Source organism: Podarcis tiliguerta (assembly GCF_965153285.1).
Source record: "Podarcis tiliguerta genome assembly, chromosome: 7".
NCBI lineage: Eukaryota > Metazoa > Chordata > Lepidosauria > Squamata > Lacertidae > Podarcis > Podarcis tiliguerta.
Window position 1 is genome coordinate 27,684,731 of NC_139540.1, and position 20,063 is coordinate 27,704,793.

General features: G+C 41.7%; 1 protein-coding gene across 1 annotated transcript; it reads left to right on the plus strand.

Annotated features, from left to right (window-relative positions):
- Positions 1-43: 43 nt before the first annotated feature.
- Positions 44-14,951, plus strand: RMDN1 (regulator of microtubule dynamics 1; the record flags this gene model as incomplete). The annotated part of the gene is made up of 10 exons (XM_083451345.1): positions 44-175; positions 1,500-1,617; positions 3,279-3,366; positions 5,639-5,798; positions 6,764-6,853; positions 7,567-7,622; positions 9,961-10,048; positions 10,615-10,645; positions 12,021-12,154; positions 13,765-14,951. 10 exons carry the CDS (start codon positions 44-46, stop codon positions 13,801-13,803), a joined length of 936 nt encoding a protein of 311 aa, XP_083307471.1. The 3' UTR covers positions 13,804-14,951.
- Positions 14,952-20,063: the final 5,112 nt, after the last annotated feature.

A 20,063-nucleotide genomic window follows, 5' to 3' on the forward strand; every position in this document is an offset into this window, starting at 1 on the left:
AGTCTGGTGGGGGGAGGGGGGAGTACGGGAAGAGGCTTCCGCTATGGCGTCTGCAGCGCGGCTTTTGCGCCGAGGAGGCTGCGCGGTGAGGACGCCGCTCCTCTGGGGGGCTCCGAAGGCGAGACTCAGCTGGCGGCGCCAAGTCGCTTCGGGGCGAAGAGGAGGGGGAAGCGAGGTGCGGTTGCGCTCCGACGTGCGCTCATCCTTAGCTTTCTCTCCCTGCTCCCCTCCCACCAATGCCTCCTTTAAAGTGTGTTTTGGGACGGCGGCCTTGCAAAAAAAAAACCGCAAACTTGTCGGTGGAAATCTCTGCTTTAGAGTGAAGGTTTACTCTCTAACACCCCCCTCCCCCGCGCCTTATTTCCTCCCTTTCTACTCCCCCCCCCCCATATCTTTGAGGGCGGGCTGTGACAACTATAGTTTAGCGCTCCTTGGCTAGGGAAGTCATATGTTTTAGTTGAGATTCCTGCATTGCGGGGGGTTGGATTAGCTTGACCCTCTGGGTCCCTTCCAACTCTACAATTCTCCGATTCCAGCGGCAGCGCAAGCTGAGTTTGGGTTCTTCCGGGTAAGAGCACTAGAGACGTATGGCGTTCGTAATGTTCACTTTAATGGTGAAGAAGCTGAAGAACATGTGTTCACATTAAAACAGTTCTTTTGAATATGAAAAGGAAACAGGCAGGTCGCAGCATGGCAGATTGCCCAGTTAAATCTGTTAAACCTATTGCACGTTGCTGCTAAGATCACAGGTTTGCTTTAAACATACTCATTTATATGTTGAGTTAACGTATCCATGCTGCTTTTAATTTTCCCTCCTTGCAATACTGTTGTGAAGGTAGTTGGCTGAACTAGAGAGGGAGGGCTTGTTAGCCAACAGGTGGGCAGGAAAAGGAGCCTCTTGCCAGGTAGACAGAAAATTGGGAGAGGTCTGAGAAAGGGCCAACAAGAGTCTCTTAGACACCCAAGTGGTTTAATTTTGGGGGCATCAGCCCTCGTGTCTCTATAACCAGGTAAGCTGTGATAGTGGGGACGCAACAAGCTAGGAGTAAACAAGGACACCAAGTAGTAGGATAATCCAAGATACAAAACCCAACTTCAAATCATGTTTCTGATTATGATTAATGCCTGGTTGGATTCAGACGTACAAAGAATCTTAGTTTTTTGTTACATCAAGACTAAGCCTAAACATGAAATTCTGTTCACACTTCCCTGGGAATGAGCCACAGTGGTACTTACTTCTGAGTAAGCATGCCTAAGATTGCACTGCACATATATCCTTGGGCTCACAGAAGTAGCTTCACAGCCATCTTTTAGTACTGTACTGGGTAATAAGCATAACTGAAAGCTTTGTAAAATGAGAGTGCCTTCCTAACTTACAGGACTTTGTTTGTATTCATACAGCCCAGTCTAACTTGTGTTTACTCGAGTAGATGCAATGTTTCTTTTCAAGTTGCAACTAAATATGGTTAGGATTGTAGCCTTTGTCTCTCTCTTGTTAGGTGCTAGAACAGTCCAGATTTTTCAGAAGAGGAGTTGCATTCTCAGCACTGTCCTACTTGGGTTATGAAGCATACATACTAATCTCTCACTCTAGTGTGGTTCATGCTGATGTCAAAGGTAAGCTGAGGAATTCAGAGGCCTGGTTTTTACAAAGCACTAAAGCAAGTCATTGCTAAATATGAAGGTGTTCCTTCCCTAGTCCTGCGTTTGCTATGCTACCCAGAGCTAAGACCTGTTTGGCTTAATGTTATGTCTGAGCATGAGCTTCTGACTTGTATCCCCTCCCCCACCAAACTGCAAGTGGTAAGCCAAGAAAAAACCATGCCTACAGCTCATGGAGCAAGACAAATCACATGGCTTCAAACATGATGCTATACCAGACCATGGGTTAGCTCTGGGTAGTGCAGCAGCAGCCTGGCCAGCAGTGGAGTGAAGTACCAATTTTTACTGTGGGTATACACATGCTTACATGCTCATGTTTAGCCATAGTTTGGCTTAGCGTTGCTTGTGCATTGTGATGGGCAGTTGTAAAACTAGTTACCATAGGATCCTTTTTCTAAACTCCTGTCTTGTATTTGTTTTTTCCAAAGCTGTAAGTGAAATATAATGAAGACTATGATCAGTTGCTTTAGCAAAATGGAAATTAAGCTATCAAATATTTATGCCACTATGGTTGCAGTGTGCTTTTTGACCCTTTGAAAGCTCTCAGAAACTTAACAGTCCAAAGAAGTCGGGTAATAACAGGCTTAAATGAAGTCAGGAAAAGGAGCATTAGTTAGCAAGATGATGATGATGATATGTAAGCTCAGCCAGAAGGTTTTGTTTAGCAGAATTATCTCCACTGCTGTAGTCCTTGCTTTTTTGTATATTTAGATAACAGGATGTTCTGTAATAATAGTGATATAACTTGCAATGCTTTATTTTTTAAAAATGAAAAACCTATGAATATGATCCAGAGAGAGACCTGCAGAAGGCTGCTGGCAGCAATTGACTTTGTCTTTACAAACAGTTTGCTCCATATTATTGTACGTTTATGAATACAGTTTATTTCATTAAACACCTTGATATTTAGACATCTGTCATACTTCCTTTCTGGTACACTTTGTTCACTCGAAGTGTATTTGTTGTATTTTTTTCATAAAAAGTGACAAACAAATGGACTAAATAATAACAGTATCTCAGTTGCTTTTGTTCTCTCCAACTCCCCTGGCTTTTGTGCCAGCAAATAATGATTAGCAGTATGCAGTAGTCCTGTACTATTGTGAGCACCCTAAAAATGACAATTTTGAAGAAGAAAAATTGGTGTTGCTTAGAAATAAGCCCCAAACAGACAAAACACCCACAGACACACCCAAAACAAACAAAACACTAGTAACAGAAGTAGGCACGCTTTGCACACAGACACACACACACCGAGAGAGAGAGAAAACCCACACAAATAATACAAAACAAGCAATACAAAAAACTAGGTAGTATTCCAAAAGAACACCCATTCAAAAAAGAGATAGACAAAATGCCCTCTCCCCTCCAAAAAAGCCAAGTAAATAAAACAGGCAACTCCCTGTTGATATGCAAATCTTGTTCGTGTCAGTTTGTTACTGGAAAGAAACCAATATTATTTGCATAACATAGTTAGTGTGGCACTTAGTAATCGTTCTTCACTGTGCAAGAAACAGACATAGTGCTATTTAGCTGAATTGTTCTTCTCTTAGAGCTATTTATACATGCAAGATGGAATAGCATAGTCACACTTTTTTTCTCTTTTAACCAACCTTAAGTTAATGAAGTCCTAGATCAAGCAGACTACCTGTATGGGAGTGGGGAAACCGAAAAGCTCTATCAGTTGTTGGAACAATACAAAAACAGGTAAGTGATTGTAGCAGACTCCCTCTGTACTCTGGTCACACCTGCCACTTTTTATGAGGTCAGCCATTTCTGTGGGGCAGAACATAATGGGACAGGGGAGATAATTCTTAAAGGATATACTTGACTGGTCAAATTTAAAGCAGCCATGGGTATAATTTTGTTTAAGAATCTAATCATACTCCAACATCCTGTTCTCACAATAGCCAGTCAGATGTGTGTGGATGTTTACAAGCAGCACTTTCTCCACTTGTAATTCCTAACAACTGGTATTCAGAGGCATATTGCCTCTGACAGTGGAGGTAGAACACAGCAGTCATGGCTAGTAGCCATTGATAGCCTTGTCTTCTGTGAACTTGTCTTAATAATCTCATTAAGCCATCCAAATTGATGACCATCGCTGCATCTGGCGGGAGGAAATTCAATTCTCCCACTTCCCCTCTGTAACATGAAATTTCCACTCCCCAACACATGCAGTCTCATCTCCTATATGAAGACAAGAATACCAAGCTAGTGCTGTTGTGATAAGACTTAACAGTCAGCATGTCAAAAGTATTCAAAATGCTGCACGAATCCTTAGTTATTCTTCCAACAACTCTGTAATTGAGGGCAAGAACATCCCTGTGGCAGGTGGTATTTAGGACTGGGCTGAGAAAAGTAGTGCTGTATCAACCATTCTTTTATCAATTAATGAGAAAATATATTGCATTAAAATTGCGAAAAGAGATTTTAGAAAAATAATATTGTGGGATGCAAGGTTTCTGTTGTATTTATCTTACTTTCAATGTAGCCAAGGTGGTCCTTTCTTTCTCAAATCATCTTTCAGTTGTCTGCTCTGCAGTCTTCCTGGGTGTCCACATTTCCTGGGGGGAAAACCACACATCTTCATTTGAACTTTCCTGTAAACATAGAGGGCGTGCTTACTGTTGCTTTTTGTGCTTACTTTGAAGACTTTTCTTACTGTTAAAAGAATCTGCATGGGGTGTTTATTTTTTATTTATTTAAGGTAGAACTTCACTTAAAGACAAAATCAGCAATTCACAGTGTTTTTATGTGCTTGGTAGCCAGCCTCCCTAATTTCCCATGCTTTGATTTTAGCTCAGGGCTTTTTCATATCAGGAAGTGTAGGCAGTTGTAGAGGTTGAAGATCAATTGAGAAATGTTTCATGAGAAAGGAAAAACCCACCGAGTGCAACCTCGTAACAATAAGGTAAAAATTCCCCACCAAAACTCTAAAGTGCTGTGAGAAAAAAGGAGAGATATGGAAGCCTCTTTTGCAGCAGATGAAAGCATTTGAGAAACTATTGCAGTTCTTTTCAGGGAGAAGTTTGCTATTATGAAGCTGCTTGTTTTAATAGCTTTTAGTTTTAATTGAAAGACTCTACTTCAAGGCGTGTTATCAAAACCTTATTTCGGATCATAGAGTGGGGTCCAATGTAGTGGTAAGGTAATTGTTCCATCAGCGCAAGAATTTCTGCTAGTGCAACAGAACATTCTTCCCCTCTCCTGTCCTCCCCTCCACATTGCACAGGCAAACATGTTTATGCTGATGGGACATGTCAGTAGAATACTGCCCATATAGGTTTTTTTACTGCTGCTATTCATGGTCCAAAACTATATGAGCAGTTTGATTGATGTACAGCAGTGCATCAGTGGCCTGGTACACATGACACACTAAGCCAAATCTTGTCTTAACAAGACCATGCACACATGTGGGCTCCTGGAGAGAATCTAGCAGCCACTTCGTTTGTCCTTGATCCTTTTTGCTAAGCCAGGATTTGGCCTTGCAAGTCATCCAAAGTGAGGCTCGTAGTTCAGCCCTTTCCTCACTAACCATGAGCTGCAGTCCAGGTTTGTTTTTGGCTGCAGCTTGCTCCTAGTGAGAGCTAAACTACATCAGCATGGCAAAAAGGACCAGGGAAGAGCAAAGCAGCTGGGTGCTCCTTTCTAGGAACTTGTAGATTTTCAGCCTCTCTAAGCCAACATTAGGCTTAGTGCTGCGTTTGCTAACCATGGGTCACTCAAATGGCAGTTTACAAACAGAGTCTAACTGTGGTTGCATATGGAACTAAATGTGCTTAGTGTCATTATTGGTGGAGAAAATTATTAATTGCACCTTGGCCAGCTCTGAAAGTAAAAGTGGTGGTTCAGGGCTGGGGGAAATAGCTTATGAGCCCACAGCATCCCTGATCTAACTATAGTTATGTTTCTTCATTGGTTATTAACTCTGGCCTGGTAATGATCAGTGCATCCTGTTGTGTTTCCTTATAACTAGCGAGAATGCACAACTGTTGTGGCGCCTGGCACGAGCATCACGGGACGTGGCTCAGCTTAGTCAAACTTCGGCAGAGAAGAAGAAGCAGCTGATCTATGAGGCCCTCGCTTATGCCACAAAAGCACTTGAGAAAGAGAAATCGTGTTTCAGCGTGCACAAGGTAAGTGTGGCTCACTCCATTTACTGGGCTCCAAGACTAAAGCGAGGGTGTGGCAGTGTAGATCCTGCAAAGGCAACCCCTGACCAGAGGTGGATCCACTCAGGATCAAATGCAATAGCTATTATTGTAGACAGATAGACTCCAAGAAAACATAGATAAGAACTGGAAATAGGGCAGCTCTGGAGAGGCAGTTGTTTTTCTCACAAAGGCCAGGCAGAGACTAAGAGGGTTGTGTGTTTTTTCTTGTTGTTTTTGCTAAAACAGACAATTTGATTGTTACTGGTCATCATCTGGGCTACAGGATACATCTAGTGGTTCTTCCTCTTTAGTAGACCCCTCTTCCTGAATGGACCTCTGGTTCTTAAGTTTGTTTTCATCCAGACAAGTGCTCCTTTGCCAGTTCAGTATCTCCCATTGGGGGTGGGGGGGTGGGTGTAGATGTGTAAGTCTGGATCTAGAATTATGTGGTGGGGTGAATTGGCTGCTTAATGGCTCTTCAGGTATATTGAGGTTTTCTCCAAGGTCCCACTCATCCCCAGATGAGATCCCTCCCAATTTTTCCTTGGTAGTAAACTAGACAGAACAATTTAATAAGCATTTACTCCCAGCCATTTAGTAATAGAAAGGGGAATGATTACAATTTCTGTAGATTTTTCAAAATAAATAAAATTATAAGTGATGGAAATGGGTCTATTTCAGTTAATTTGACCTTTGTTAGGATTAAATGTCTAGAAACCCAAAAGCAGTAACTGTGGGAAAACTCGTCCTCTTGAAAATAACTGTGACTGGTGATTTAAATCATAGCAGAATTATTGAACTAAATCTTTTCAAATATTATTTAAAAAACTGATAGAGAATTTGTATTTCCTAACTTGCAGAATAATAGCAATTGCGTACTTTCTGTTAAAAATCACTAAAATCTCAGTACTCCTAAGTTCAATTATGTACCTCTCCTTTATATTTAGTGGTATGCAATCTGCCTTAGTGATGTGGGAGATTATGAAGGAATAAAGAAAAAAATTACCAATGCTTTTGTTATCAAAGAACACTTCCAGGTATATAAAATTAAGTTTCCTCTCTTGTGTCTGTTTGCTTAGTGTTTGGCAGCTAGATAGATAGAAAGATAGATAGTAGCGCAAGCTTCCAACTATTTATCAGAAATGTTTCCAGACTTAAACACAGCACAAAGGAGAGATTGCTATTTGTTCTAACACAGGGAACTACTTTGACACATTTTACAAAAGTGAATTTAAGGACCAGGCATACAAGCCATTTTAAACTTTCTTGTGGTCTCAGTATAAACAAAGACCTTTAAAGCTTAAATAAATGTGTGAGAAAGAGACTGAGCATCTGGAATACTTTTTGAGAAAGATGTGAATGTGTTTGAGGCCATAGATTCCTCAGGATTACTACAGTAAATGGACTTAAATTTAACCTTTAAATGTGAATAGTGCCCCTTTAAAGAGCAGTGTTTGGTGGAGGAATAATAATAGGCCTAACTCAAAGCAGTCTTAATAATTTATGTATTTAATAATTGATCTACCGCAAAGGTGTAATGGGCTAAATATTATTCAACAAATAGGATATTTCCTTTCACCAGAAACCTAAATGTAAAATGCAGTGTTTTCTTCAGACAGGCAAAAGGTTCGGGAATATCATCTAGGCATTGCTGCAGGTTGGAAGGGTGATTGTGGGAGCAATAGAGGCTGTGGGGTTAGTGTTTAAAAAAACCCCTGATAGGCTTTCATTTGTTGCTTTTCCTTGACAGAAAGCGATAGAACTGAATCCAAAGGATGCTACATCACTTCATCTTATGGGCATTTGGTAAGATTTTTAAGCAAAATCATACTTGTGCCACCGCTGTTAATGAAATACAAAATGTTTGGACAGAAACTTTGCAAATTCCACCTGATTCTCTTGGCACTGGCTTATAAACAGCATTATAAAACGCCCTCTTACAATGAACCAAGTTTGTATTGGCAACCGTGCCGATATAGACAAGTTTGCAGTAAGGCATTGCAAAGCATTATTAGTATTCTAGATGGAAACAAAAGTCTGTTTCCACCCATCATTACCATTTGGGCCCCTGTGGAATTCTGTAGCTAGTTTAGAATGAAAATAGAATGCTTAATAATGTATTCAAAATAATACACAGATAAATACTATGGGAAAATTAACAGCAACCGAAACATTTTCCAAGATGTTTTGGGCACCATTTCAAACACATCTCAGTTTCCACTTTCAAAAGAGCAACATTCCCATTTTGGAGTCTCAGGAAACATGCTGTGTTCTGCTTCTTACATTGATTGCTTTGATTTTTTTGGTCAGACTGCATACAAAACTCTTTTTCCCCACTCACTTTTTTTTTTTGCCACACGCTGCCTAATCCTGTTGAGAGACCTAATTTGCTTTTGGCGATTTCCCAAGTTCCTGGTCATCCTCTTAGGAGAATTACCTCCTTCCTGCTCTCCTTAATGGTCATAAGTGGCTCAATATTTCTGTTCATTATCATAAGAAATTGAAAACTCATTAGCATACACTTCCCTGTTAGGTCCTCAACAAGCTCTGCCTATTGCTGCTCTGAAAGACATTAATCTGGGCATGTGGCAAGAGGCCATTTTGATCAAATCCTTGAAAGGGGGGCAAGATTGGGAGCTTTTGTCTTTATTCTTTTTTCTTCTGGTGCTTGCTGAGAAGGCATGGGTGTCCAGAAACATTTTGAAGCAGCCTGACCGAGAATTACAGGCATCCCCCCCCCTTAATTTTACAGTAATTCTCTAAACAAATTTTTAAACTTTTGCCAATCTTCATCCATCGTCTCTTCTTCCTGGTCTTGGGTTTTGTCAGTCCTTTCTATCCTTTCCATCTAGTCCATCAACGTGGTGACCTTATATCCGAGGCTCTTAAGTCTTTTCCATGTCCCTTCTGCAGGTCTTCTTCGTGTTTATGCCTGCACTTTACTTTGTCTTCTGCTGATCTTATTCTTAATTTCCTTCCTTTCTCACTGAGGGGTAGATCTCGAAGAGACTCCAGCTTAACAATATCTTTAACCCTTCTCGGCAGGTCAGCCCATTCTTCATAGTCAGCACTAAAATCCAAAAGATATTTGAGGGCATGTTTCAAAGTCCCTCCAAGGTTAAGGGCCCCCACAACTCCAAACCCCCCCGGCCCGAAACCAGATCCCAAAAGTCAAAACATCTATCCAACTTCCCATCTCCTAACCGAACAGTACTCCATCTCTCCAAATCTGACTTTCTAATCTGGAGGTGTTTTCCTGCACTGTTTTCCTGCTCTAAATATCCCCCTGAAGCAGTTGTTAGCCCTGTGAGGAGGGATGCCTGTGTCCTTCTTTTTATTTTGGGGGTTTGAGAAACAATTTTCGCTTAAGTCAGGCTGTTTACAGACACTGGACTTTAAAATTTCACTTGTAGAATAGGTGGGGTAGCATTCATTTGTCTGAGTTGGTTGCAGCTGACTGCTACGTTCTTTCTGTGTTTGCGGCACTTGGTGTGCTACACTGAATTAATCTGTTTGGGCTGCAACCTTGGAGAGTTAGCCTGGTAGAGTGTTTGGCCTCATGTGATTTCAGGTAGACAATAATATGGGCTTTGTGCTGAAGCCAGAGGTGATTGCTCAGTCATGTAGAACTCTCACCGCTTTTGAAAATACTATTGTTTGTGTTATCCTGTCATATAAAAGTATAGTTTCAGTAATCTATAAATCTGATAGAAACTGAACATCTTGTTTGTGCTAATGAGCAATGTATTGCTCTATGGAAAACTACCTTTAAAATTGGTGTTGTCTAAAATGAGGGGAACCTCATTAAAGCTTCTTCATAGAGGGTATCTCACACCTTTAAGATTGTCCTGCATGACTAATAATGTCTTATTCAAGGGTCTTATTTTCATGGCAGAGTTGTAGTCAAATTTTGAACTGTTGGTCATTTGAGCTTATGGAATGATTTACTGAAGTGAACCAATACAGACATTTGAGATAATTTATAACTTTTATTATTGTAGGAGGTTGAGTCAACCAATGTGTTGTGATGTTCTTTGTTGGTTGTATAGTTCTGTTGACCTAAAAGTGAATGAAAACATTCTCCAAACATGCATACAAAATGTCAAGGTGTAAAGTATACAACGTCCTTTTGCATTTCTTGTAGGTGTTATACGTTTGCTGACATGCCATGGTATCAGAGCAAAATAGCTGCAGCTTTATTCTCAACGCCACCCAGCTCCACCTACGAAGAGGTATGGTACCCCAACAGGCTATGCATGGATTTTTCTTGGTTACTGTATAATAATTAAAGCATAGAACGAAAAGGGCGTGGAAGGTTGAACTCATCTTAAACTGTAAGGTTGTCATGCGGTAAACATGAGCATACTGATCTGACAGAACCAGAGATTTTGAAAAATAAATGTAGCTATATTCGTGACAACTGTTTAACAAAACAAATTGGGAGGGCATCTGCTGTCCTTCATGTGTTGTTGAACTACAGTTCTCTTCACCCCTGACAACTGGCTATGCTGGCTGGGGCCAGTCAGAGCCAGAGTCCAGCATCACGCGGAGGCCACAGGTTCCCCACATCTGGTTAAAACTGTACTTCGTAAATAAATATGTTCTTATAAAAATGTATAATGGGGGGGGGGGGGACACTTGAAGCGCACACCCATTTCACGGAATGGATTCGTAAACATAGCAATTACCTTGCACAGTGGGCTATTCCCTGGAATATTTTAGCCCACTGCTAGAGGGATTTTGATTATTTCTGGTTATTTTCCAGCCATACTCTAACTTTAATACCAATATTTTGCAGGCTTTACGTTACTTCCAGAAGGCTGAAGATGGTAAGTTACGTAGCACTGTAGAATACGTGGTGTCTTTGTGCATGGACTGTTAAAATTGAAAACCAAAGCACAAGTAGAACCTTGTCAGGAAGAAGTGTGAAAAGCTCTACTATTCATAAAATATTTGAGACATTAAACCTGTATAGAGGTCTTCATTTTGCCTTCTCTAGAAGCTGAAACAAGGATCTAGGTTATACGTGTTCTCTTCCCTTTTCCCACATCATAGGATCCAATTAGTTCTCAAATGGAAAACTTGGGGTAGGTTTTCCTAGCCATTGCCAAATGGTGCAGGAAACAAGATAGCATGTAGTATTTCACAGCAATAAACATGCAAACATCCTACATGAATTACTTGGATCAGCCCCATATCCAAGACTCATTTGTAAAAAGCCTGCTAAAAATATTATGGCCTCGCCTTTAACTCTGTGTGAAAACATCTCTGTAAAGTGCCATATATCTTTTTCTGTAAGTAGATACACCACTTGTACAGGGAAGAAACACAAACATAACTTTCTGACAGCAATCTTTAATTCCTTATGGAAGGAGGTAGGGATCTGTGGACCCTCCAGACCTGCCTGTTTGGCCTAAGAGGCCAGTTTCAGAAAGCCACTCCAATCTGCCGAACAGCTGGTGTCAAAAGAACCACTGGGAGCTTTCAGGTCCTGGTTGTTTCTTTGATTTGAGTGAGGCACACTTCCATTCGCCCATCATCTGTTGGGTGGTGGGATCATACCTTACTCAAGTCTTCCAAATGACTCCCCTCCCCCATCACATTGCGGTAAGTGGGAGTATGGAAATGTGAGAGGGATGTCCGAAAGCCTCAAGAATGGATGTTTACAAAGGGCTGCTTGAAAGTCCACTTTGGGAAACATGGCCTGATGTCACTATGATGTCAGGTGATGGACAGATAGGAGGCCCTGTCCCTTTCTCAACTTTGACCCACCCCCATACACCTTAAATCTGTTCTGGGTCTTCCCCAACCCTCCAGAACAGATTTGGGGGAAGCTCCATTGATCAAATATAAATCCTTGTGCCCACAGGGCTGTTGCTTAGTACTGCATTGAATACAAGTCAATAATTTTTACTTTTGGTTTTGAGAGAAAGTAGAAATGGACTATTTCTGGCGTAAAGCAGGAAGAAAATGTTTCCTTTCCCAGAATAATAGAATCATAGAATTTTAGAGTTGGAAGTTGACCCCGGGGATCATCTGGTCCAACCATCTGCAAAATTTCTTAGTACATTTTGGTTATCTGGTGCAGCTTATATGCAATAGGCAGCAAAGCAAAAACCTTACTGGTCATGTTAGTGTTGCCTGAATATGTTATTGACTACAATATTATATAGTAAAAATCTTTCTGTTGTCACTTTTGTGCAGTTGAGCCAAATTTCTATAGTAAGAACTTACTCTTCTTGGGAAAGACATACATGAAGTTGAACAACAGAAAAATGGCCCTTCTGTGGTTATCAAAGGCAAAAGAACGGCTGTCACACACAGAGGAGGATAAGCAGGTAAGCATTGTGGCCATTGTCACTATTGGCTAAAGAAACTCCTTGTATTTTTCAACTATTTTTGCAGAGTGAGTTACAGCATACTCTGAACCTCCTCCTATTATATATCCCCAAAGGGCAGTATATTCAGAATGTGCTTGGAAATAAGTGTTCAAAATGAAAAAGCTATATAAACATGTCATCAAATTGTTTGCCTTCTAGTGTGCTAACAATCCATCAGAGTATACATGGGGAGTATTAGCAGTGTTTTTAAACTGACCTAATGTTCATATAGTTTTAAGTAAATTTCCAAGTGTTCCTGCCAAGAAGCTGAATTTAAAACTATGAGGATGAAATTTCCTTTTTCATGGGAAGGAGCTTGAATTGATTAGAAAGCCATAAATCTTGCAGTCTAGTTATAATTCTTATCACAGTGGTATATAGTCATTCCTCCCTGGAGCTCAGGAGAGAACAGATTAAGATTTCTTTCATTTCTTCCAATTCTGCGAGGTTACACTAAAATGTTTACTGATCTAGGTTGCTCTGTTTCATAGAGAAGTGGAGATTTAAACCCAGGTCTTCCTCCGCCAGTGCAGTCTACTTTACCTCAGTGGTTCCCTTATGAATTAAGGCAGGATCTTCTGTTCATAGAAATAAAGATGACAAACGGTTGCTCGACTACTCTGGCTCTTCAATCCAGTGCCCTTGATGAGTAATAGTGATTGGAGGAAAGTGGGAGATCTAATGTATTTTGCATATGCTTACTAAGCCGAAATGGGTAGCTTCCCCAAGAAGAAAAGAACAATAGCATTGCAAAGGGGACAGATTCACAGGCTAAGCGAAGGCAAGTGTGTCATCTGGAGCTCTCACTGATCACTATTGTAGCTGTTGGTATTTTTGCACTCAATTTCCACATACACACAAAACGCAGGTCTTCACTTGTAGGGCTTCAGCAAGATGTATTTGGCATTCATTTGCTCAATGATAAAAATAAAAGTCAGAGCCAAGAACTGCAGAATTCCAACTAATGTCAAACGTTAGGCTCTAAAGGAAGGGATGGAAGTCCCTTTTTCGAGCTGAGGCCTGCATTATACCAGTGGAAAGCTGGGCAGGCAGATTTCACAATCAAAGACATGTAAAAAATATTTGTCGTAGAGAGGGGGTGCATATATTTAATTCTTAGTAACCCCTCTTAGATGTTATCTTTCATTTTCTCCAGAGACTTTGTGAAAAAAGATGTCTGCAGCAGGGGGGGGGGGTTTATCTTTACAAAAGGTAGAAAGATCCCTGTTTCAGCAGAATGCAATAATGCCTGTGCACAGCTGAATGACAAAATGCCCCTTCGAAGCCTCCAGCTTCAAAATGCAACAGCACCCTATGAATTGCATGAGTGCAGTTGGAAAATGCATTGGCAATCTTTTCAGTATACCTCTGCTGAGACATTTCCCCCTCTTTTGATGTCCTTACTGAGAAAGGTGATTCAATCACACACTTGCCCCACAACTCCCTTTTCCTGCTTTGCTGCTTCCCAGAGGGCAGATGAAATCCATCTCTAACCAAGAGAGTATTGTGGGTATGGCTGCGTCTTGGTGGGAAGACACTATTGAACTTTTCATCTTTTTTCATTTCAGGTACATAAAGAAGCTGTGGAATTGCTAAATTCTCTGTGACAAGATCATTGAAATTTTTTGTGTTGCTATGATCTACTTACTGGGCTGGGGCAACCCTGTCAGATGGGTGGGGTACAAATTATTATTATTATTTACTAATCAAACACATAAAACAGGCCTAGTGCTATGGAAATGGCCACATCTTTAACTGGAGGAATTCTATAATGTCTTGACTATTGTGTGAAATATATATTGCGAGAGATGGAGGGGATATGTATAAAATATGCTGTTCCAAAGCAAAGCAGTTGTAAAATTTTCTTACAGGCATTGTTTATCTTTTGCTTCTAAATCCGTTCTTCACTTGCTGGAGCTGAACTCTCACTAGCTATTATCTTGGGGAAAGAACAGCCTAATTTTCATTATCTTTTTCAGAGCCCCAACACCAACTTTAAAAAATCCTAATAGAAGTAATAATGTTGGGCCTGTCCATCTTTTAAGACCCATGGACATATTGTGGCTTTTGAGTGAGTAGCATGGATGCCCCCCCCCCCCATCACTTCTATCCCTCACTACCCTGGAAAGAGACAGGAAGCATGATTTCCAATGGATGTGGGTGTCAGATCCAGTAAAATTGACCTGAGCCTTTAATAACACACAGAACTGAAGGAGGAAGTGTAGAAGAATGTCATGCTTCTACCTTCCTCCTGCTGCTCCTTTCTTAAAGGGGGGAAAAAAGGAAACCACCCTCATCACCGAGGCTGCAAGATGGACAGAGTCTTCATGAGTGCTGGGGAAGACCTCAAGGGTGAAACTGCACCCATGGGTCCAACACTAGGAACTCCTGGAGTGATGTATGTTGAGAAATACATGCCCATGGCAATTTCTAAGGGTATTTGCTTACCCTTGGGGAGTAAGTATACCCTCTCTGGGGTTAATTTTTATAGACTCCAGGACACTTGTTGAACCTTTTGGTGTTTGGCAGAACGAGCTACTGCTTCCTTGTTGTCAGAAGAGGAGGTCACTTAATCAAGAGAATGAGGGAAGCAGGCAGAGATAACGTCAGATCCCGCTCCAGTTGGATTTCCCCTTTCCCCTTCACCAACTTCACTTTTTATCAGCTATTTTAGTATTAAATTGTAAAACACCATGGGTGCCTTGGCAGGAAGGCATTGTATCAATGCAGTAAATAAACTGGTTCCCTAAAAGTGTGATCTGTGTATTCCTGGTGTGGTTTCCTATATAATAAAGACCTCTTGCATTACCCCTTTCAGAGCCTTTCAACAGGCTCTAAAGATGCAGCAAATGCTTAAGGAACACTTGCCATTAAACGCAGTATGGGGCACCTTATTGTCCCTTCTCTTTTCAGTTTTGTGGGGTGTCTGTTTCTCTCCCTTGAAGACAGAAATCACCATGGGCAAGTTAGCCATCCAGAAAACTCTGGTAGTGGGGTGGTGTAGAAATACCACAAATAAAGCAAGCCAGCCTGTTTTACAACTCATCCCTATTTACAAAATTGTCTGGTGGCTGCTGACAGTTGAAACATCCAGATTAAATGCTGAAATTTGCCTGGGATACAGTGGTAACTTGGATTACATACGCTTCAGGTTACACACTCCGGTAACCCAGAAATAGTGCTTCAGGTTAAGAACTTTGCCTCAGGTTGAGAACAGAAATCGTGCTCCGGCGGCGCAGCAGCAGCAGGAGGCCCCATTAGCTAAAGTGGTGCTTCGGGTTAAGAATCGTTTCAAGTTAAGTACGGACCTCCAGAACAAATTGAGTACTTAACCCGAGGTACCACTGTATACAGATTTCTCTTGCAGACTTGAAAGCATGAAACTCCAGCTGTCCAAAGCAAGATACTGGCTGCAAACATTGAAACTAACATAGCTCCCTCCTTACTGTAACTTTTGGACCTTGAAAAGCCTGTAACTGGCCAACCCAACAGTTGCAAGCTAAAGGGGAGGAGCAGGTAAAGGAGGATGTGATCAACGTTTGTAGCAATAGCAGCTGATTACTAAACTCCCCATTCCACTTGCCAAACAATTGGGAGAAACCCATGTGTCTGGTGGGAAACAACTCTAAAGACTGGAGTACTGTAACTTCCTTTACTGAGAAGCAGGAAAGGCCCTTTGCAGGACAAAGCAAGTCATTGCCAGCAGCGGGCAGCTGGCTGACAAGACCTGCAGGTAGGGGCCTGTCTCTCTTCTCTTGCCCCACCCTGTTGCTCCATCACTTCTCCCTTCGTCATCTGGAGCAGATCATTAAGCAAACAATCTGTGAGCACCTAGAAAGGAATGCTGTGATCACCAATAGTCAGCATGGATTTCTGAAAAATAAGTCATGTCAGACTAACCTGATCTCGTTTTTTGACAGAATTACAAGCCTGGTAGATGAAGGGAACGCAGTGGATGTAGTCTACCTTGATTTCAGCAAGGCATTTGACAAGGTGCCCCATGATATTCTTGTAAAGAAGCTGGTAAAATGCGGTCTTGACTATGCTACCACTCAGTGGATTTGTAACTGGCTGACTGACCGGACCCAAAGGGTGCTCATCAATGGTTCCTCTTCATCCTGGAGAAGAGTGACTAGTGGGGTGCCACAGGGTTCTGTCTTGGGCCCGGTCTTATTCAACATCTTTATCAACGACTTGGATGATGGACTCAAGGGCATTCTGATCAAATTTGCAGATGACACCAAACTGGGAGGGGTGGCTAACACCCCAGAAGACAGGATCACACTTCAAAACGACCTTGACAGATTAGAGAACTGGGCCAAAACAAACAAGATGAATTTTAACAGAGAGAAATGTAAAGTATTGCACTTGGGCAAAAAAATTGAGAGGCACAAATACAAGATGGGTGACACCTGGCTTGAGAGCAGTACATGTGAAAAGGATCTAGGAGTCTTGGTTGACCACAAACTTAACATGAGCCAACAGTGTGACGCGGCAGCTAAAAAAGCCAATGCAATTCTGGGCTGCATCAATAGGAGTATAGCATCTAGATCAAGGGAAGTTATAGTGCCACTGTATTCTGCTCTGGTCAGACCTCACCTGGAGTACTGTGTCCAGTTCTGGGCACCACAGTTCAAGAAGGACACTGACAAACTAGAACGTGTACAGAGGAGGGCAACCAAAATGGTCAAAGGCCTGGAAACAATGCCTTATGAGGATCGGCTAAGGGAGCTGGGCATGTTTAGCCTGGAGAAGAGGAGGTTAAGGGGTGATATGATAGCCATGTTCAAATATATAAAAGGATGTCACATAGAGGAGGGAGAAAGGTTGTTTTCTGCTGCTCCAGAGAAGCGGACACGGAGCAATGGATACAAACTACAAGAAAGAAGATTCCACCTAAACATTAGGAAGAACTTCCTGACAGTAAGAGCTGTTCGACAGTGGAATTTGCTGCCAAGGAGTGTGGTGGAGTCTCCTTCTTTGGAGGTCTTTAAGCAGAGGCTTGACAACCATATGTCAGGAGTGCTCTGATGGTGTTTCCTGCTTGGCAGGGGGTTGGACTCGATGACCCTTGTGGTCTCTTCCAACTCTATGATTCTATGATTCTATCTTGCTGCTCATGTCTGTGTGGGGAGGAGGGTGACCAGTTAGTGGTGGTGGGCTGGTGCCAGCACATTATCCATCCCAGGGCAATGTGGTCCCTTGTCAGGTAAGGTGCCCCCCCCCCCCTGCTGCTGGCCATGCTTTTGACTCATAGGTTGGGAACACTGCGCCAAAGGACTAAGGTCTCTGGGTTTCAGTGCGTCTATTGTAAACCACCATGAGGATAGCTGAGGGTTGCCCTGACTCCAGAGCTCTTTGTATACAGTGGTACCTTGGTTACATACGCTTCAGGTTACACACTCCACTAAGCCAGAAATAGTGCTTCAGGTTAAGAATTTTGCTTCAGGATGAGAACAGAAATCGTGCTCCAGCAGCACGGGGGCAGCAGGAGGCCCCATTAGCTAAAGTGGTGCTTCAGGTTAAGAACTGTTTCAGGCTAAGTACGGCCCTCCGGAACGAATTAAGTACTTAACCCGAGGTACCACTGTAATTACTTTAGCGAAATTTCCTTTCTACAAGTGTATGATCTTCCATTGCCTGCAGTGTTAAGATTATCGAAACACGTTCATCTACAAAAAGACACATGAGATAGTGTAAACTGCTCACCCTTTCTGTAAACCTGTCAAGCCAGCTCTACCTATTTTAATTGTTGCAGGGAAACGGCAAGGATTGCTGCCATAGAAATCAGTGCTGTATGTGTAACAAGGAAGCTTGGCCTGATCACAATTTCCCCACCCCCCTAAATCTTCCTAAGTAGTGTTGTGCCTGAAGTAAGTAGCTACAACATCTCCCTTACTTGTTGCTATACTCGCCGAGGCTGACAAAATTTGGAATCAAGCCATCTAGAGGCCACAGTTTCCCCTTCCCGGATGTATTTGAACAAGGAAGTAAAATAGTCCGACCTTGTCTTACATGTTCAGTTCTGGGCACCACATTTTAAGAAGGCTATAGACAAATAGGCACAGGTTTCAGCAAGGACAAAAAGTATGGAGGAAAAGTCCTTTGAAGTTGAAGGGAATGTGTGTTTAGCCTGGAGAGGGTGGTGTAGCACATAATAGTACTCTTGAAATACCTGAACCCATCTCACATGGAAGATGGCAAAAGCTTGTGCTTTACTACCTAACCACAAGTGTAGAGCTAATCATATAAGTTATTGTGGACTAGACTAAGAGAAACCGCTTGGGAGGTACAAGCAGTTGGACAATGGAACAAAGCATCTCTACAGGTGGTGGGCTGTCACTCATTGGAAGTCTTCAAAGCAGAGGTTGGACAATTGGGAATGCCAAAAAAATCTAAAGGAAGAATGGGTTCTAGGATCTTAAAAACAAAAGGGAAAGGGTGAAACAGTCTAAAAAAAAGGACTGGAGGGAGTCTGCCTAGAATACAAAGGAAGTTGCCCAGCATACACAAAAATCATGCAAATTAGCAAAAATCCCCCCATATGCTGATAAAGAACATATCAAGAACCAAGACAAATTATTAACACAAAAGCACAAAGCTGAGCAGCATGAATAGGGGCTGGTTGAATGTGATCAAATCAGCTGCAATCCCACCTTTAAACACTGGAGGGAGCTCATGTCCTACCTTTGAACATTTTCAAAGGAACACGGCCTACCTCTAGGTTTCTGTTGTCAAATAGCAGGTTAGGCAAAATTATGTACAGACCCCCACCAACTTTGATTCTCTCATTGCAACACATTAGTGAAGTCTGTTCATACATACATGACCCACCATGGGTACCGGAAAATGAAGTTCAGTCATCTTAAAACTGGCAAATCTAGATTGTTATCTGCTTGTCATCTGAGACTCAAGAAGAAAATTACTACTTCCCTATGCTGGGGGGTGAATCCTCACACTGATTGCTGTTGAAAGATTTTCCTTAAAGCTTGAGGATAAGCATACCTGCCCTGTTCTAGTGAAATATGACTGATCAATGCTATGTGAGTCCTATCTAAAGCAGGAGAAATTCCACTGCTTTGAACAGGTCTTAGACCTCACTACATTTTTTTCTGAAACAGGCAAACGTCTAATGCTATGACCCATCCTTATATGGGCTGTAGCTGGGCCTGTGTGAATGTGTTTCTTCAAATAAGCCAAATCAAAACGGACCAGCAGTTTAAGAAGTGTAAGCACTGAATCCTAAGATTAAGCAGCAGGGAGAGAGGATTTTATCTCTACTAGGTAGCCTTAGGCAAGGCCTCCCCCTCCCTCTAGCAATAGGAACAGTTCCCACTGGGGGGGGGGGAGGATGCCCATTGGAGAAGTCAAACTTCATTAGTTTTCTGCATTATCTTAGGAACTTTTTTTTTTTTAAGTTGCTCATGTGAATGGTGGTAGGGCAACCTAAGAGACTAAGGTTCCAATCAGAGTAGAAAAATCAAGGTGATATTTTGGTGTAATCATACATATGTGTGTGTAGGGTAACTAACACAAGATAGACAGGAGGTCTGTTAATCAATGCAGTGCTTTTATCAAGCATTCACAGGTTAATATCCATGAATAATAAAGTGTAACAATATGTAGAAAAATAAGATTTTGGCAGAATTAAACTGCTATATTGAGAAAATGAGAGCAAATATAGCAGAGTCGTACTGCATTTACAGTTTTTTTTTGCAGTTTGATATGTTACAGAAATGTTAATTCTAGGAAATCTGTTTCATGTGTGTACAAAACTGTATAAGTTAAATTTAATGGAATTTACAGTGAATATTGAAAGCATGATACAAATGGCAATTTAAAATGTTACTCTAATAAGGAAGCACAA